The following is a 21,403-nucleotide window of genomic DNA, read 5'->3' as shown; positions in this document are numbered from 1 at the left end:
ATATACACACAATTGGTTCAACTCATTTGCGGTTATAGTCATTTGGCATAAATTACGGCATGTGTTTCTTTCTGAATGCCAGATAGGGTACATAAGATATGTTGGAGACAATGGTTTGAAGTATCGACACTGGAAAGTTCTCTTCCCGTTATGAGCCGACGATACGACCTGAAGTGAAATAAATATGAACTAATAAAGTTCAATTCATGTAAGTACATACTGACATACCAGCAAAAAAAAGCCTTACCTTTCATAGGGTACTGTCCTCTAGTTCGCTACCAGCACTGCAGGAACAACAGCTGCTACTTTTATCACTGCTCACATTTCTCCATAAAAAATCGTCTTCACTCCCATCTAACGAATTTGAGATTCCTGTTTTCTTGAAGCTCTATTCAATCACCTTCGTAAAAATAATGTCCCAAATAATTTCCACTAATAAAGTAGTTCCACAGGTGGTTTCCGAATCTTGCCTGTTGGGGTAAGTTCGTGCACACTTTCCCAACCCGGAATCAGTGCCAAATCGGTTTTCATGGTTTCCAATAACTTTAGTGTCTTCCGGCAGGTGGCCACGAAAATTGTCCATTAAGAGAAGGGCTAGGCATCGAAGGAGGGAACCTGCTCAATTTCCCCAAACCATTCATATCCAATCTTGTATAAGTGATATGTCCATCCACCCTTTTTCTTGGATACGAACGTGGATCCGTTGCGGATTTTTACTTTTGGTATTGTTTTACGCTTTAGAACAACGTAAATGCAAGCTTTCTGCCATCAGCTTTTACAGCAAGCATTACAGTGCATCATTTTTCGCTTCCCATAGTGTATACGATAACACTATGTCCCTTTTGTGTCGACTGTTCGACTTTGTGGCATGTCGAAATTTATTGGCGTCTTGATCAGAGTTTCCTATTTGGGAGAGCAAATAATTCCTTAACTTTACGCTTCTCAATCACAAAGCAGTGAAAATAAATTACTTTTAGGTTGAAATCAATTTGCATTCTTTGGCATGATGATGTTCTTCGAAGAGAGAGCCCATTTCTCTTCATCAAATTAATCATCCAGCCTCAGCTAACTTTAAAATCCAAGACACTGATTCCATGTGCAGCAGCTATTTCTCGTCCTTTAAAATGCAGCATTTAGTGAGAAATGGCATATCCAACTTTGCACAACGAAATCACGTATTAAAATCATCCTTCTCTACTGTGGAAACTTGCCACTTTTTGGTCCGTGAAATGCTTTGCGAGCCTTGTTGGTTGCTTGAAGTGCAAATTTCTGTTTTTGCCACTAGCACACGTTGCATTCAGACACTGAATACTTGCGGCCCACTGCCCTATTCCCGTATGTTTCGGCATAACTGATCACTGCGAGTTTATACAATGCCGTATTACTCGAATACTTGCTCACTGTAGATGAATAAAGTTTTGAGATCACTGCCACTTCTGCGCTGATTCACTCGCAGGCTAGTGCAGTGGTATTTCGTACCGGCTGATAACAGCACATTGCCCAATATTTGGAATGCCCGGTTTTGCAATAGGGAGCCTGCTATTCGAGTAGTTGACATCTTTATTTCGAAACGCATCAGGAGCTCTGTGATGGATGTTCGAAAAATATGGGAACATTTCTTTTCGTCCACTTTGGACCCAAAAATATTGGGCAAGGGCGTTAATTATTCGAGAAAATACGGTACATTGAGACAAATCTAGTCCTAATTCCTCCACCTGCCAAATCTATACATACCATTTGCTCATTTACGTGGCTAACCGAAACTATGTTGCGTGCAATAGTATTCCTGATGAACAGCCCTAATGCACACTCTGCCCTTCCCCTTTTAACACCTGTCAAGTACACTTTATAATCTACCTTTTCCTCGCTATCTCCCCTTAACCGAATAGCATTTACTCCTAGTACATCCAGATGCATCCTCTTTGCTGACTCAGCCAGTTCTACTTTCTTCCATAAGCCCCATTAATATTAATCGCTCCCTATCGAATTCCATTTTGTTCGCTGATTTGTTTCCAAGGAATCCCTCACCTGTCAAATGGGAGTGGGACTCCTTTACTCCCATCGGTCCGACGCTTCCTTAAAATGTTCCGAGCTCAGTAAATATGTGCAGCAGGATGCTATCCTACTTACACATAGTCCAAGTGAGGATCTCTCCTTCAAAGGGCTAAGTACCACGGTGGATTGTATAGTCCTAGCCACCTGAGGGCCATGGCTCAGAATATGTCCAAAATGCCCACTCCCATTCCGTAGCAACTGGTACCCCCACTCTCAGGACCACTTGCTAGGCCACACAGCCGTTGCCCATGGTTCACGAACTAGGACGTGACCACAGTAACCCACACCATGAACCATATTATGTATGTTGTGTTTCATAAATGTATCACAGTGTGTGAATAGAAAACTTTATAATACCAATATAATGGTCCGTACTTGGACCTACGGGAATCAACATCTACATCATAGGAAACTTTACACGTTTTTAATATGTAATGTGTAAAAAAAAAAAAGTTAAAATAGAAAACAAGGTTTTTTAAAAATGTATTTATGAAAGTTAGTGGTTTTGCTTCAATTTTTTTTAAACGAGGTATGTATGCGTAGCTCAACCGTTGCCGAATCCAAAATAGGTTTGTGACTAGAAGTAAGGTCATCAGTTATTTTTGTATAACAATGTGACAACGCACTCAAATGCTCAGTCCACAGCGTAAGTTACAACTTCATCTGCTCAGTCTTCAATGTGTTAAAGTTCCTAGAAATTGCAACACTCCATTGTTGCTCCACTCCACTCCTCATCAACTCCATTTTTTAGTGACAAATGTTTGTAACCTTTCATGTAACATGTTTGACTACTTGCTTCCACTGTACCTGATCTGTTTCATGGCTTGCTTGATCCAGTGCTTAGCAGTTCTCAAATGTTTGACTAGATCTCAGATAGATCTACAATTTTTTTTAAATCACTTAAAAGCTAACATACAAAGAAATGAAAAGAAATTCATACAAAGTACTCTGTTGGCCTGTCTCCAGTTACGAAAGTGCACAGCATGCTTGCTAATTTTACAGTGTTAATTCTTACCTGACTGATCCTCAGTAGTGTCTGCCTCAATGATCTGGTTGTCGAACCACATGTGAGCGACCGTCATTCGGTTCTGAGTCAAGGTACCAGTCTTATCTGAACAGATGGTAGACGTGGAACCCAGAGTCTCTACAGCTTCCAAGTTCTTCACCAGACAATTCTTTGAGGCCATTCGCTTGGCAGTCAGGGTCAGACACACAGTCACAGTAGCCAGCAGACCCTCAGGCACATTAGCCACAATGATACCTGAAACATTCAGAATTAGCCTTAAAATATACTAATTAATTAATTAATTAAACAACTTAAAAATTACAGATGTCTATATAAAGAAGAGTTTATGTCTGTACTTTGATTAGAATTTTTAAATCTCCATAATGTCTGTATGCATGCATGTGCACCACAAGAGAACTGCTGAGCAAAATTTAATGAAAATACAATAAGTATTTAAGGTCAGAGGAGAAGGGACAACAATCCAGGCTATAAACACATTTTATCACGCTGGCTGAAACAATTTAGGGGAGCGTCTAAACATTAATTCCCAAATATCCATATTAATACTAGTCTTATTGATAAATACTACAAAACAAACTGTTGTAGAAAATTTCCAATCTTATGTACTGTACAAATTGATTTTATGACTACTATTAACAGAAATATTTAGATGTTCTGTTCAATATGTGGACCCTAACATTTATATCAAACTTACCAAAGAATCCTTTGTAACAAAGAAAAGAGAAAAATTAAATTCTAATTTTCCATGCCTTATACAATTTTATTCTAGTAAAAAAGTTGACCAGTCCTGATGTATTGTGTGTCCCAAACCTTGTGTGCACAGATGTGTTCTCATGCACCATACAGAGAGCTATCTCGCTGACAGGAACAGCCTGTATAGCAATTAAGAGATGGGAATGAGGGAGGCTTCCATATATGAACAGGTCATGGAAATAAATGGGGAAAATATAACTTGAATTTCGGGTGAAGAAAGAAAATATATACGAGTTAACTGTTATGAACAACTACGATGCAGTTCATCAGCCAGTAGAGTTCCTCCCAATTCTATTTCTGCACCAGCTAAACAGCACATGGAATTACATTAAAAACAGGAGTGCTGGTAAAGTTCTTAGCCCTTTTGATCACAATTTATTTCCTGTCATAAAAAAATTGTGAAATTTCCACATGGAAAGGAAATTACAGAGAGTTTAATATGATGACCTCAATTGAGAACAAGGTGACTGAAAGGGTTAAGTTATTGAGGAAACTAAATGCATCAAAACTAAGCTATGGTAGTTGCCTACGAGTAAGGAAGTTATACAAGAATATTATCAAGGACGATATTTTAACAGGTACTGGTCAGGGTGATATTTTCTTATAACTCATTCTCTCAAGCCAGGTCCTCTAATTCTTTTCTTACAAACTTTCCAGATGACAAGACCTAGAGTATTGTTTATACCTAGACTCACCTGGAGAAAGATATCCCTTCAATTAACTGACAATCTCTTTAAGCTACACAGAAGGACTGACAACTTATTCACACTTTCTACAAAAGTTTCACAGGTTAATAGTTTACTTTCTGAGGAGCCTGTCGTGTTACAGATAGACCATCATATTCCTACTTCCACTCAATCAGATTGCTTTCATCCATTTAGCTGAACCACCTACATGGCTGACCTGTCAAAGACAGGTATGACAGCTATTAAATATATATAAGGTGTGGGTTTTTCCAGAAAATGTGATTTTAAAATGTGTAAATGTTTTTGTAAAAACAAACTTTTTATCTCACATGCACATAGTGCTAGTCTGATTTTTATTATTTTCAACATTCCTTCGATGCAGCAAACAAATATTAATTTAAAAAAAAAAAATATTCCTTGACATGAAAACATGATTTCCCCCTTTTGATGAAGCTGAAAATCAGTAACAAACTCGTCAGGGGTGTGGGAAGAAATTGATGTAGAACTAGGAAGGATGAGGGCAGTTAAGTGTAGGTGGGAGACTGTCATTGTCCTTCTCTGCTTCCACGTTTGTCCTGGTCTTCTCTTTCTATTGCACTCTCTGGGCACAGCTTATGGCATGCTGCAGATGTCATGAGAACATCACAAAAAAGTGCATACAAGGCTTTAACCCATCATCAGAAACACCACACCTTTCACAGGAAATCTGGATCTGGATGTCCAAGGTCTACAAGGACTAGAGATGATATTTCCAATGCTATGGGTACTACAAAATTGTCTTGTCATACTATTTGGGATTCAAAATTGCCTACAGGAAGTGCACGGCATCAGAATTAACGAGTGGATAATGAGAACAGAAGCAGAGTGGGTGTCAAGAAGATTGGGTGGCCTACTTACAGTTTGCATGAAAACATCACAACTGGATGCAGGAGCGATGTCTTCTTCATTGAAGAATCAAGGTTCAGTTTTAGATCTCCATATGAAAGGGAGAAGGTGTAAAGAAGACCATTATTTTGCTTGTACATCCTCAGTAAGAACAGCTTATGGGGGTGGTTCCATCATGGGTTGGAGAGGCATTAGTTCTCATGGCAGGACTGAGCTAGTACTTTTTGAAAATGAAGCAATGAATGCTCATCAAAACATCAAGGGGGTTCTTCTCTAACATGGCATCCCTTTTGCCCTTAACATAGAAGAAAATTTTTGATCCAGGGTAATGCACAGCCTCAAGCTGCTTGATGTGCATCTACATTCTTGCAAGACACCAGAATCATCACCCTTGGCAGACCAGTTCGTAGGCTTGACCTCATCCCATCGAGTATGTGTGGAACAAGCTTGGATGTGTTTCGGATCGACAAGTTTTCAAACCTGGATCTTCGTGCCGAATGGCATTAATTGCCAGCATGCTGAATAGGGTGAAAGCTGTTATTGATGTAGGTCATAACACTCATTACCGAGTGGGTCCTGTTTAGGAGGTTCTGTGTCCAAGAGTTTCATCACACTGGCTTGTGGAAGGGCCATTCAGATGGTGGATGATGCCAATGGACCAATGTGCACAACTTTCAATCATTCCATTTTTGATCTGGCTTTTGTTCTTAAAATGGGTTTTATGGTTACATGAGGTTGTAATAAGGAGTGCTTAAACATTCATGATAATATAAGGTGGAACCTCAATTCTCAGTTTTTGGAGGAACCACGAAACAGAAACTTACAACACGGGAAAACGGAAAATACAGGAATGAATGAAAACCATCAACATCTTGGCTAAACATAACAGAAACGAAAATGAAATATGTATAATTATAATCTTACAAACACTCCCAAACCAAACTAAACTACAGCTGCAAACTACAGCGACCGCTGCTCAGCTCGAAGGCCTGCAGATTATGAGGTAACTCAAGGTCAGTGTGACAAATCCTCTTATTCCTGGCTCTAGACTGGAGTTGCCATCTCACCATTAAATAGCTCCTCAATTAAAGGTAATCACATAGGCTGAGTGGACCTGGAACCAGCCTTTATATCCAGGTAAAAATGCTTGACCTGGCTGGGAATCGAACCCGGCCCCTCCGGGTGAAAGGCAGGCAAGTTAGACCGCAGGACCGGCTTCAAACATTAATTACTGGTACGAGAGTTAAAAATCTCGATACTTTATATTCAGTTTCACTGGAGAAACTTCGTCAGTTTTCCATGAAAACTTCTTCCAGTTCAGCAACTTTGATCAGCCAAATTTTTCGAGAAATCTAATAACACCAAGCTAAACAACAATCAACCACAAGTTGTTTTTAATTCTCTAATCTGATAAAATTAAACACATTAGATACAAAAGTGCCCAACATGATGGCAAAATCCCTTGTTTTCTTAATCTTCTATTGTAATTTGATCATTAGTGTACTGTTCGTAGTCAGTATCTGGAATGCTTGTACCACGTAAATCAGGCCTACATGGACATTTACAGGTTATGTTGAACTCAACATGGTTTCGAATGCAAATATCTATTCTCAAAAGTTTGTGAATGCATTTTATTAAATTCTACCTTTTTTTTTTGCTAGTGGCTTTACATCGCACCGCGACACAGATAGGTCTCATGGTGACGATGGGATAGGAAAGGCCTAGGCATTGGAAGAAAGCGGCCGTGGCCTTAATTAAGGTACAGCCCCAGCATTTGCCTGGTGTGAAAAGTGGAAACCATGGAAAACCATCTTCAGGGTGCCGACAGTGGGATTCGAACCCGCTATCTCCCGGACGCAAGCTCACAGCCGCGCGCCTCTAGCCGCACGGCAAACTCGCCCGGTAAATTCTACCCGTCAATAATCACAATCAAATTGGAAACAGAAAAAATATTATCAGAACTTCAGAAATTACGGTTATTCACGGCCCTGAGCTCAGCTGGCAAGTGCGCTCGCTGCAGAAGTCAGTACGAGTGGGAAATGATACAAACTTTTTAAATGAAACGTATGCAAATTAAACGACTGGTTTTTATGAAATTTTAACACAATGTAAAATTCCCGCTCTTATATTAGGACCAAAACAGTAATAGGGAATCCCAAGACCTCTCATGTCTCCCATCTGTTTTGGTCTTGATAACAAACATACCGTATACGATAATACTAGAATACAAGATTCGTGTTAACACATTCATTCCCATAGACGCCTTAAGGCGTTTAAGAGCAACCTATGTGCGGGACCATATCTGAGCTAAGGAGTTTACGGTCCCGCGATGTAAACGTTGTTTCGAATTTAGCGCTAGTAGTCGCTTGTCGTAGTTCGTGTTTAAAACCATTGATGGCATATAAATTAACAGTCCCTCACCCTGACTACCTGAACAGATTGTACATTCCAATGCTTTTTCTTTTTTCTTTGAGTAAACACCAACCTAAGCCACAACAAATATATAGGTAAATGATCTGCCTAGTCAATACTATATAATACTATTATTTATATATTTATTTATTTACTTACAGAGTTTACGCCCACACTGGAGCACTTAAATCAGACTACAACAAATTTGTCTTCCTTTTCTTCTCCCAAAAAGTCTTGAGTCTGGTTAACCTGGCTGCCCTCTCCGCATCCGTTATAACATATTGTTTCCTCTGTACAGTGGTCAGAGGAAGCCTAATGCATTTATTCTTCAAAATACTTTTCTCTATATAATACTATATATACTATATAATATAGTATTGACTAGGCAGATCATTTACCTATGTATTTGTTGTGATTAAGTCAATACGGATCCAATACCGGCCACTATGCTCAAGATTATTAATAGAGACCTAAGCCAGTCATAGTATTCTTGTGAGGGTGTATAGTGAAGCGAGTTATTGTGTCACGATAACATGACGAGTTACAAACACAGTATACGAAGTGAGGAAATTGAAGACATACTACTGAACGATGATTCTGGTGACGAATACCTCCTTCATTTCAATGATAGTGAAAGTAATTCCGATGAAGATACACTAGGCTCTGGGCAAAGTGAAATTCAGCACATTCAAGTAACCGATACGCATCTGTCTTATTGCCAGCCTGCAATCAAGTTCATTGGCCAGGTAGGATTAAATTTTGACATCGTAAATAGCAATGAAATTATGTCTTTCATCAATTTATTTGTAATTTGTAATATACGGAACAAGTTATTAGTGCAACACCGCGTCCATTCTATTTTACAAACGTGGAAACAGGTCAACGTAAATGAGAGGAAAATGTTCTTAGGACTAATGTTTGTAACCGGAATAATTCAAAAACCAGATCTGAAAATATACTGGACAGAGGACACTATTTCTGGCTACCCAATTTTTTTGAAAACCAAGGCACAAACCCACTTTGAAAACATATAGTCATTCTTGCACTTTAACGACAGCAATCATGAGGGGGAATCCTGATAGGCTATACAAAATTAGGCAGATTCTCGAAAGGCTTGGACACCAGTTTCTGTACAGTAACATTTAATGTAACATTAACAATGTGGGGGTTAATGGGTTGATGAAATGAGACAGGATGAATACAGTTAGCCTACTTAAAAAATTACAGTAGAACCTCGATAATTCGAAATCGGTTAATTCAAAATCCCGCCTAATTCGAAGAAGCTCTTGTTCCCGCAAACATGAGGTACAGTTTTGCATGTTATTTCAATTGTTTAATTCGAAATACAGATAATTCATAATTCGAAGTACAATGTCAGCCCCATTACCGAAATTCAGACTTTTAATTCGAAACTGCCTTTATATTTTAAAACAATAGTATGTTACAGAGTAATTTCAACTCGAAATTTATCCGCTCCGCGTCATAATAGAACGCGTGTTCCGGAACGTGGAGGGGTAGCTTTCCGCACTTACACACACTTCGGTGGGTCTACAGTGCGCTTCATGATTGCTAAGTTGAATGAAATCGGAATTCTTTTGTATTCAACCTTTTAAGGAACGCCGTAATATCACACAACAGGTAGTGTGCGGGAAAACAGAATCCGCAAACACTGGCGATGCCGACAGTTGACGAAAAACGTGGCTCATATAATAAATTCGTAGGCACCGAACAATATTGTCATTGCTGATGAAACTGCATTGCTTTATTTTAATGCGAGCCCAAACGGTCTTATGGTTTTAAAGGAGAAAGTGCCAGCCGGAGAATCGTACAAGGGTGGGAGAGGGGGGTAATTGTAGTGCATTACAATGCACATGGAAACGAGAAACTTTATCCCCTCATCATAGGGAAGTTCGATAAGCCAAATGTTTTAAGGGTGTCGAGCACTTTCCATGCCAGTACAAAGCATCTAAAAATGCAAACAGTACAGAAATCCAAAAAACAATGCATTTGCACAGGGGAACCAGCATAATTTATCCTCGTCTTTGAATTGTGTGATTTTTTCCTTTCGTTGAACGAGGTTATGTGCATTATTTGAGCATTGTAAATGCACATTGTTGGATACATTTCGGAAATTGTTTTTTCCATGGCATTTGAAAGGTTTAAATTGTGAATCGAGGCGATTGCATGTATTAATGGGTTTTAGAATACTTTGTGACGCGGCAAATGTTTACATTTCTGAAGTACGAGAGAAGTGCCATGGCGGGAAATCATACAAGGATAGAGTCATTGGAAAGTTCTATTTTAAGGGCATCGGGTACTTTTTGTGTAAATACAAGGCATCTAAAATGCACACAGTATAGTAATCCAATTAATAAAGCACTTGCACATGAGAGCCAGCATAGATTTCTCCTCGTCTTTGAATTGTGCTTTTTTTTTTCTTTCTTTCGTTGCGTGAGGTTATGTTTACCAGTGAGATATCCGAGTGCATTATTTGAATACTGTAAATGCACCTTCTTGGGTACATTTTGGAAATAGTTCTTTTTTCATGGCATTTGAAAGGTATAAACTGTGAATCAAGGTTAACTGCGTGCAATAACGGGCCTTATAATATTTTGTAACGCGGTTGGCATTTCTGAATTGCGAATTGGCAGTTAATTCGAAATCATGTAATTCGAAGTCCGATTTTTGAGTCCCAACAACTTCGAATTAACGAGGTTTTACTGTATATCTATTTATAGGAATAGTTGTTAAAAGTTTCAACTCTGTTACACTAAAAATATCGGTTTGTCTTCTAGTTAAAAGGTTTTTTTAAAAATGATTGACTTCTTGACACTGTTCTAATTATTGGTGAATGTTCATTTCTTTCACTCCTTCCAGGTTGGCTGTTATTTATTTTGAGCTTGCTTAATGTGCCCTAAATTGAGTCTAATGCGGAACTATGAAGCTGATTGTGGTTCACTTTTTGAGAAGGGAGCTTCGTTTCAATTTCTTACTGTTAAACTCCAATTCTACCGTGACCCTGGAGGGGCTACGTTTGAAGTTGCTTTACATCTTGTAAAATAATTATGTGTGTGTTCCGTTGTTTGCTCCTCCTTCCGGGGAGGCAAGGCTGCGGAGGGGGGGGAGTCAATCATTTTAAAAAAAACTTAACTAGAAGACAAACAGATATTTTTATTTATTTATTTACATTGTTCACGCCCACATTGGAGCACTTAAATCAAATCCAAATACATTTACGTTAACAAGGAATTAACTGAAGATTTAGCTTGCATCATCATCTTCCTTTCCCAAAACCTCTTCATTCTGGCTGACCTGGCTGCCCTTTCTTCATCAGATATGACATATTGTTTGTGTTGTACAGTTTTTAATGACAAGCTTATTTGTTTGTTCTTGAGAATCCTTTTTTCTTCTCTATTTTCAATTTGCTTCACTAATATTCAGCTCTTCTAAATCATTCTGAACTTCTTTAAACCAATTATTTTTTGTTTTACTTTTCCAAAAGTAATTAAATAGTTGTTTTATTATCCTATTATCATTTAATCTAGAAAGATGACAGACAAAGGCAATTCTTCTTTTTCTCATCGTATCTATTATAGATTCACTTTCCCTATAAACCACTGCATTAGGCAATAATCTCCATTGTCCATCCACCTGATGTTTTTTATTAATTGTAACAGAGTTGAAACTTTTAACAACTATTCCTATGAATAGATATAATTTTTTAAGAGGCTAGCTATGCATTCATCCTGTCTCATTTCATCAACCCATTAACCCCCCCATTGTTTTAACATCATTTTAATTTAATTTATATTTAAATGGTTTTTAAGAGGAACAATGTACCTGAAAATAATGTATTCTGAAACTTAGCGATTCACCTAAGCTTAACAAGTGAGAACGAAACATGTACTATTTATAATTAATTTGCTAAAAAGCAAATAAAATAGTACCAAAAAGGTGGAAGATTTTCAATTACTGTAAGTCTCTGTGATTAGAATTTGATACGGAAAATGAAGCTGTACATGCAATTCAAGTAGAGCTGTCGAAATGCAGTCTGTCTCCTTCCAGTTGTCGTGGCCACTCTCTGCTTTATTATTTCCGAGGATTCTCTAAGCAATACCATCCAAATGCAGTACTAAGATGGCCCCTTATGCAAGTTCACCGCCAATAGTTTTTCCAATACAGTACTTGCTCTAATTATCGCAATGATGGGGCGTAAACGCTAAAATGTATAGGCAGTGTTCTCTTTAGGACCTTTTTAACCACCCTGCCGTTTTTAGAGGCTGCCCAGCTAATATGATCTAGATGTGTGCTAGTTACATAATATTAATACATATTTGATTCATTGGGTGCTCCAAATTAACATATAAATACTGTAAAACTGATCAAAATGATAAATCATTTTCAGCATAATTGCATCAATTACATCGGAGATCAAATGTTTAGCTTGACCACCATGTAGCATCGTATGCAAGAGGGGTCTAGATTACCATGGAATTGCATGCGAGCCCTCTATTCCGCATGACATTACAAACCCGTATTGCAGTCCACATGTCCACAGCAACCGAGTGGTAGGCTTAAGTCCGCTGTTACATGATTTGGAATGAGCAATATAACACTAGAAGTTCAAAATACTCTGTTATGTCTTGTTCGTGATAATAACACTAAAATAGTTCTATTTTGCAGTTAATGTTTACCTATCTGATATTATTGTTAATGTCTTAAGGGAAATGAATTGAAATTTTTACATATTGAAGTTTTACGTAATATTCACTTCCCAGCTACTCATTCCTGTCACCCGGCTGACAAATATTTCTGAGCAGAACACTGTTAAGTATGCCGTAGAAGTCCTTTCATGATATACAGTTTCTTGAAAAAACCGCTTGATCGAGGATTTAGCATTGATGAGGCTTAAATTCCTGGACGGTTGATCCAAGAAATCGTCCCTTCGAGCAACAGAAGCGCGGGATTTTTACAATGTGATTTAATTAGGATGCCCACGGAACCACGTAATTTGAACGTATAATTCCGGAAAACTTACTTTCCGGGAACGGGTAATTGAGGTTCCACTGTATTGTACATAGAATGTAATTTTGGTTCATTAAATATATATTTCTCAAAGAAAAGGAAGTGTTACACATTTTTTGTTTGGCAGTGCAGTTATGATGTTGGATAAACAATGCATTACTAGAACACAAGTCTAACTTATTGGTTTAGAAATGTAATAAAATGTAACCTCACCAATGAGGAAAATGACTGCATCCAGCCAATGATAACCCAAGATGAAGGCAATGAGGAAGAAGGTTACGCCAAGAAACACAGCCACTCCAGTAATCAGATGAATAAAGTGATGAATTTCCTTAGCAATAGGTGTTTCTCCTGTATCAAGACCCGAAGCAAGGCCAGCAATCCTTCCCATCACAGTGTTGTCGCCACAGCTGATCACCACACCTTTGGCAGTACCTAGAAATAAAAATTCAGATTGTAATTTTGTTTATATAACTACAAAATCTACTATGGAACGGAGATGTATTAATGAATGCAACAAAAATGATGCATACACAATAAATTAACACTTATTAACACATGCAATGGAAAGGAAACAAATTTACCCCTATGCCTAGTGTGAAGGGTATTTAAATGCCTTTCATGTTGGCAGGCAATTTAAAAGCTTCAATCCTCAAGCTGCATAAAACAATTCTTTAAATAACTCCAATACTGATCAGTCTTAACATGAACTATAAAGTATTAATAGATACTTATATTTCAAACATGTAACATACACTTTATCAGTGGTTTCTCAGCTCTATTATTCAAATAAGTAAATTTCAGTGTTGAGTGAAATCTCTGTAAATATTTTTGTTGTAATCTGCCATATGGGGTGCAAAGGAAGGACTAGTAGACTAATATTCTACAGTATCTGCAAGTATTTGTCCACACCAGTCATAAATACAACTCCCAGTTAAGTCCACATTACGTCTAATGTAGAATCCCTGTAATTACGATCTCATTCCATCGTGCCTGAATTTGCAAAATCTCTGTCTAGAAAATTTAAAAAAGTCAGTTTTGCAAGTCATACAAAGTTTTATTCCAAAAGTACCTGTAAATGTAACTATTGTCACAATATTTTCACTTTCACTGTCACCACTACAGGGATTGCTTCCTGTCACCACAGAACATTACATTACATTCAAACTCATTTAATTCTGAAATCACTGTTTAATCACCACTTTTATCATCTGCACGAATTTCATTTACCACACTTCCGTACTGATCAGTCGGAATGTGTCAACAATTGTTATGCGTCGGCCATAGTAACAGTCAAGTGAAACTGAAATACCTGACTGATATTTCTCTTGCAGGAAAGAGGATAAACAATGAATAACTGAACAGTCTGCGCAGCAAACAAGGGAAAGGAAATTTATATTCACGCCCTTTCATGTTCCCTTACGATACATTATATACAAGCATATTATACATAAAAATACCTATAGGGTTACCCTTCCCTTTCTGTGTTTGGCCAGAGTTGATGTTTTACCACTTGTGCACGCTTCATTACATTTTGTCCCTTCTTTTCCTAAGCTTTCTTCTTACACTACACTTACATCATGACTAAATATTTCTTAAGAACAGGCATCCCTGAAAGTATGGAGGGAAGAAATTCTCAGTGGGAGTCAACAAGAAACAGAACTAGAAGAAGTGGGATTGATGAGAATTCATTCTCTGAAGATGTGGTGATGGTTCTTGTTGATTTATGTATTACCGTTTTCCCTTACCTCTAGCATCCTCTACCTCTACATATCTGTCACAATGCTTATAACTCCCTCTGTGGATCAGTGATAGAGTATCAGCCTCTGGATCCCACGAGTGCCCAGCAGAGGTAGTCTGATTTTTGGGGTGGAAAGAAGTCCATTCAATACTCCATGTGTGCATGTTAAAGCTCTATTGACACAACTGAGATTTAAAGATAAAAATTTCATTGTTCCGTATTGAAATTATTGATGTTAAAAATTAAATAACTGGAAAGGAGGTTCAACCTATTCAATACTCAAAAGAAAGAAACGTAGCAATCACATTTCTATTTAAATGGGACCGGTTTCGACCTTAGTCTAGGTCATCATCAGCCATAAAAAACATAAAATGTTTATGAATGTTGGAGGTCAGTTCCACACTCTGTTAGGCACAAAGACACGACATCACATTCTGTCCTGCACAAAGTCACAACACTACTAATCAACATACGAAGATCAAAAAGGCTTGAATTCGCAGACGAACAGATCTGTAGTAGAAAGCCGCCAGCTCCCGGTGACCAGTGCGGCACACTCAAGGTCACGCGCTGCGGCCAAACACCAAAGTAGAGTGGAGAACGTCAACTGTTTACCAAGAACTTATCTGGAGTTGTACTAATTGGCGTCGTATATTTTTATATACGTAATTGGCTTCCCGCAGCCGTGACAGGTTCTGGACCTTCGAAACGTTCTCCACTCTACTTTGGTGTTTGGCCGCAGCGCGTGACCTTGAGTGTGCCGCACTGGTCACCGGGAGCTGGCGGCTTTCTACTACAGATCTGTTCGTCTGCGAATTCAAGCCTTTTTGATCTTCGTATGTTGATTAGTAGTGTTGTGACTTTGTGCAGGACAGAATGTGATGTCGTGTCTTTGTGCCTAACAGAGTGTGGAACTGACCTCCAACATTCATAAACATTTTATATGTTTTTTATGGCTGATGATGACCTAGGCTAAGGTCGAAACCGGTCCCATTTAAATAGAAATGCGATTGCTACGTTTCTTTCTTTTGAGTATTGAATAGGTTGAACCTCCTTTCCAGTTATTTAATTTTTAACAACTGAGATTTACTTAAAGAAACATTACTTTCCCATCTGGTAGATTACAAGACAACATCAAAATTAGCATGCAGGTAGCCTAAATGGCATCAAACTGAAATGCTTGCACATGGCAGCAGAGACCATATGACCATTTTATTTCTCTCTAAAAAAAAAAAAAAAAAAAAAAAAAAAAAAAAAAAAAAAAAAAAAAAAAAAAAAAAAAGTAAACTGATCACTGAGGATCAAGCTACAACCTCATTTCTCTCTCTTTGTATGGAGTTACTCCTTCATGCATTCGCTGGCCTGCTCCCCCCCGACCTTCTTAGTTTTTCCGTTGGCTTGAAACCCTTCCAAATTTTTCAGTGTTCCTAAATTTATTTCTATCTAACATTTGGACCTCTGAAATGTTTAACCTGTCCATATCTTTCGGAGTTTCCTTAACCCATGCTGTAGTTGTCTTCTTTTTCCAGAAGTAATCAAATATCTGCTTGGTAAGTCTATTTCTGTTCATTCTGTACAAATGTCCTAGAAACGCCAATCTCCTCGTCTTCATGGTCTCCAAGATTCTTTCCACCTTCTGGTAAACTTCTGTTGCTCCGAAGTTTCCATCTGCCTTCAGTTTGAACAACGCCCAGAATTTTTCTGAGGATGAGGATTATTATTATGTTATAATGCTTATGTATGTATATACCTTCCCAACCTCCAACAAATGTGTTAGATACAGTAGAAGTCTGTTATAGCGAGAATTCATAGTAGCGAAACATTTATTTGCTATAGTGGATTGTCATTATATCTGATTTATGTATAAAGTCGGGGGAAAAAACCCATACACATTAAAATCGGTATGAAATTGCGGTCAGTTTGTTCAAAACTTGCATTTCCGCAGATGACATCCACACTATGGCTTACTTGTTATTTTTCGAAATCCAATACTACGGGAAAGTGTATGTTTAATTTCATTCTGAAAAAATATAGTACCGTATCTCTCCGAATCCAAGACGAACCCCAATTTTTCCTTCAAAAACTTGGAAACTTTGTACAATCATATGAATGCCTTTGTTGTACAGTAGGCGTACGCATTTTGAGACTATTTTTAGACGCTGAACACTGGCCTTCGTCATGCTGTATTTTTTGGTGGCTGCACAATTATTCTTTATTTTGGCAGATTTAATGACCATTAACTTAAAATTGGCATCATAATACCAAAGAGAACCCGTTAAAAATTTGCCGGCAATACCTATTCCATGCATCTCTACAATATGATGATCCATCAGGAAATTATTCTTACTGTCTATAAAACTTACTTTTACTCAGTGTCAGATATAACTGGCTACGACACACGCACGTCTCGCTTGCCGGGTTCGGCCAAATTTAGCGGCTAGCGATGTATAGGCCTAATCGTGGACGCTGAAAGTCAACGAAGAAGTTTATTGCGCCACGGTATGGCCATTCCGCCCTTGCATTTTTCGTGCACATAACTCGCAATTTCATCTTCGAGTTCTTTATAGCATCCTGGTTGCGGACCACTGAATGCATTTTTTGTGCAGTACTCATTGTTTTAGCTCTTTGTCTTCACACTGATGCCAAACATTGACTTTAGTTAGGCCTATGCCGTATTTTCTTGCGGCTGCACAATTATTCTACATTTCCGAGTGTTCAATAACCATTAACTTAAAATTGCCATCATAATATCGACGAGAACCCGTTGAAAATTTGCTGGCAATACCTTTTCCACGTATCTTTACAATACGACTATCCATCACGAAAATATTCCTGCTGTCTACAAAACTTAATTTTACTAAGCGTCAAGTACAATAGATTGCAAGTTGTCCACTTCATGACCATATCGATGAGTATAATCAACAAATATAATTAAAGAACCACCTAATCGATAGCCTACTTTATTTTTTGCATTGGGCAAAATTAAATATACATAATCACTCGCAGAACATGTTTCGACCACTTAATGGTCATCACCAGCTGTATAAGGAAACCTTAGATGAAAAATATTGGACAATAAGCACAAGCGTTAATCTTTAGGTTATGGAAAAAATATTTGCTGTGTCGATTGTTTGATTGGTAGAAGTTCTTTGGTATCTTCTCTGTTATAAAATGGCGATCATCTGGTTAGGGCAGCTTTTCTCACGTTATCATATCATGCAAAGATGTTTATTCCGCGCTGCCTTAGGGATCTGTCTTTGTGCACGACCTAGTGTAGTAATGATGTGACACGGTTTGATTGTTTGTGCAATCCACAGAAGAAATGGGAAGTGGAGTTGTGTCATCATCTAGTACGTCATTTGAGGGAGGAGGGAGACTTAGCAGTGATTCCGCGATGTCGTGCTTGATTATTATATTTTTTTGACTTATTTGTAGTCTGTCAAACCATTCCATGTATTTGCTGATGTGCTCGTATAAGAGGTCTTTTTGCTCATTTATGGGGAACGGAATCTTAATGAAATGACCATTAAGTGGTCGAAACATGTTCTGTGAGTGATTATGTATATTTAATTTTGCCCAACACAAAAAATAAAGTGCCGGGCTGAGTGGCTCAGACGGTTAAGGCGCTGGCCTTCTGGCCCCAACTTGGCAGGTTCGATCCTGGCTCAGTCCGGTGGTATTTGAAGGTGCTCAAATACGTCGCCTCGTGTCGGTAGATTTACTGGCACGTAAAAGAACTCCTGCGGGACTAAATTCCGGCACCTCGGCGTCTCCGAAAACCGTAAAAGAGTAGTTAGTGGGACGTAAAACAAATAACATTATTATTATTAAAAATAAAGTATTAATTAGGTGGTTCTTTAATTATACTTATTGAAGTAAAATAGACGCGTTATAACTGAGTAGCTGGCCTTTCGAAGAATTTGAAGGCTCGCATGTTTTGATGCCATTCTGCAGACTTGAGAAACGTTTTTGTAGAGGTTAATAAAACGTCATTCTCTCTTCACTATTTCCCCGAGATCCAGTGACGTTACACATAGGCTCTGTACAACCAGTTGTCGCGGCTAACGATGTATAATAAAGAGGCGGTCGTTTATTGTCAACGAGTTTTGTGTGTGCGTGCACGGGTAAAAAGAAGCAGCGTGGTTACCGCGGTAGTTGCCAGTGGTATCCATTAACTTACTGTTAGGTCGCGAATGCAAGACAGCCCTTGAGTTTTCGTATGAGATTCTGAGAGAAAAGAAACGTCGAATTCGGAGAAATACGGTATCACTCCAGAGGTTTCTGTGGCAAACACTTCAGTTTTCTTTTTTAAGCGGCGTCATCTAACCTAACCGTGTATATTTTAAACGCATGTAGAGAAATGATAACCTCCTCGCAAAAATTTATATGTAAATAGCCTTTCCGAAAATTAACTAGACGCGAGAAGATATGAACTATCCTCTGAAATCAGTGATGTACTCTGCCGTATCTTGAAGTGTATCACATTCGTACTTAATTTCCGAATATAACATTAAAATTCAGAAATTTTTTATTTTTAACGATTTAACAACTGCCATCGGCTACGTTATTTACGCATTTATTACGAAAACTTGTTATCCTCTTTCATTTAGAATTTTCTTTACGGAACAGCAGTCGACGGGTATTACTAATCGACTTCCGACATTGCCTTCGAATGTCGACGAGAGAACTCGCTAGTAGACATAGCGAGGAAACGATACCGAAGGTAATTGATCGCGTGTAATATAATTCCTGGGGTGCATAAATATTGGTAATGGAAAAAATTGTGCGAGCTTAATAGCTTGTAATAACAGATGCGACAGTGATAGGGCTCTCGCTTTAACCGAAGGACGATACATAGCTTAATATAGGAATTTTGAAGGAACAGAAAGAAATTTTCGCTAAAACGGAGTTCTCATTATATGCCGTACTCACTATAGCGGACTTCTACTGTACTTGATTTTGGGGTTTACGCTATGGAAGGAAAACAAATTCCTTAAAATTTTATGAATTTTGCTTTTTCAAATTGTTCTATGGAAGGACAAATATGATACTGTACATCAATCGTGGCGACTACAGCATTTTTGCAAAACCATGACGTACAACTGGGTAAGTTAAGATCAATTTATTTTTGAGTGTGTTCATTCACCTTTCTAGTTCTCTTTCCAGGTCAATATTCCTACACTTTCACAAATACTTTCTGTTACATATATTTACAGATATACACTATAAGCCTGACCACATGCCCCAAACAAATATTTAGGTATCTAGTTTGCTTGCTCACCTTCAACAGCGTTGGTGGAGAAGAAGGCCAAGTTCTTAGTTTCCAAGGGATTCTCATGGGTAAAATCAGGGCCCCGGCTCTGTGGTTCAGACTCTCCTGTGAGTGAAGAATTATCCACCTTGAAGCCTCTTGACTCAATTATACGAATGTCGGCAGGAATACGGTCGCCAAACTTAACTTCTACTACATCACCGAGCACAATGTCTTCAGCACGTAGTGTAAGCTTTTCACCTTCTCTGATCACTGTAGCGAACTGTAAATAGTGCATTTCAACATTAATGATAGGCCTATATACTTACTAGTGTTCAGAGCTCTTCAAATTCAATTCAATTCAATTCAATTAAGGTATGTTTATATCAAGAATTTGGTGAGTAAAATTCCTTTTCACTGATAATTTTGCATTTTGTAACAATGATCAATTTTATAACTACACAACAACCTCGTTAATCCGGCCCTCATTAATCCGGTTCTCCAGTTTATCTGGATCTAAAATAATAAAAAATTATTTTTACTTGTACAGTATTTCTTTTACTGGGTCAATTCTTTTTGAATGTCTTCTCCACCAAGGATAGTTAACAACAGGAATTGGAAGTAAGTCGGTCTACCAAAGGTACTGTGCTGGCATTTGCCTGGAATTGAGAATGGGAAATTGTGGACTCTTCTGAGTTTCTCGACACATCTGCATGCATTCACGGATGCTCGGACGTAGATGTGAACGACGTAAATGATTGGTTGAAAAATGACTGTAATTCAGGCTACGGCATAATGACAGATGAATAAATTGTTGCCGCTTGTTCCTCGGCAGATAATAGCGAGTGTGATGGTGAATTCGAAAATGAAACCAGCGCTCCATCAGAAGAAACAATGATTCATGGAGATGCAACAATGCAACAGCAAGACTGAAACCACATTGGCAGAACTGATATTAGTAAAACGTCTTTGTGATCGAGCAGCGGGCAAACGCTATACAAATGTAAAACAGTAAAAGCTCACACATAAAACGAAGTCAGAAATTTAAGAAAAGCGTTTTTATACTTTCTTGTACAATTGCAAAAAGGTATTACTGTACAACTTACGTTAATAGATTATATAACATGTATTTGTTTTTTAGTTATTCTGGATTATCCGTATTTTCGATAATCCAGATCAGTTCCGGTTCAACTTAATCTGGATAAACGAAGTTCTTGTGTATGCCTTGTAAACCTCATCTACATAAAAAAATCCAGAGAAATATAAAAATCAATTACAAATATAGTCTTCATGAGCAAAAATAAAAGAATGGGGACAATACAATGTTGAAAAAGGTAATCTCTAAAAAATTGTTTTCATGGTTTGGAAGCACTTTTTCCTATATGATGGTTTCCTTTTCTAATCCACAGACTGAATTCTGTGTTATTTATTTTAGCAAACAACAATTATATAAATTAAAAATTGCATATTGTTCAGACATATCTAAAATATCTGAAAGTAATGACTTAAAAGATAACATTTTTCCGTAACAGTGACAGACTAAAACACAGAAAGCAAAATGGTTAAAATTG

General features: G+C 38.0%; 1 protein-coding gene across 7 annotated transcripts in view; it reads right to left on the bottom strand.

Moving 5' to 3' along the window:
* The window catches only part of Atpalpha (sodium/potassium-transporting ATPase subunit alpha), a 324,453-nt gene that overhangs the window by 119,566 nt on the left and 183,484 nt on the right, over positions 1 to 21,403 (bottom strand). For all 7 annotated transcript variants that reach the window (XM_067137567.2, XM_067137572.2, XM_067137569.2 and 4 more), the window contains 3 exons: positions 19,863 to 20,115; positions 13,057 to 13,278; positions 3,071 to 3,316 (listed from right to left, as the gene is read on the bottom strand). In XM_067137567.2, the coding sequence (XP_066993668.2) occupies positions 3,071 to 3,316; positions 13,057 to 13,278; positions 19,863 to 20,115 (721 nt within the window). The remainder of the gene's footprint in view (positions 1 to 3,070; positions 3,317 to 13,056; positions 13,279 to 19,862; positions 20,116 to 21,403) is intronic.

The sequence above is a fragment of the Anabrus simplex genome, chromosome 1 (assembly GCF_040414725.1).
Source record: "Anabrus simplex isolate iqAnaSimp1 chromosome 1, ASM4041472v1, whole genome shotgun sequence".
Classification (NCBI taxonomy): domain Eukaryota; kingdom Metazoa; phylum Arthropoda; class Insecta; order Orthoptera; family Tettigoniidae; genus Anabrus; species Anabrus simplex.
Note: the sequence above shows the minus strand (reverse complement) of the source record. Positions and strands in the feature narration are given on the sequence as shown.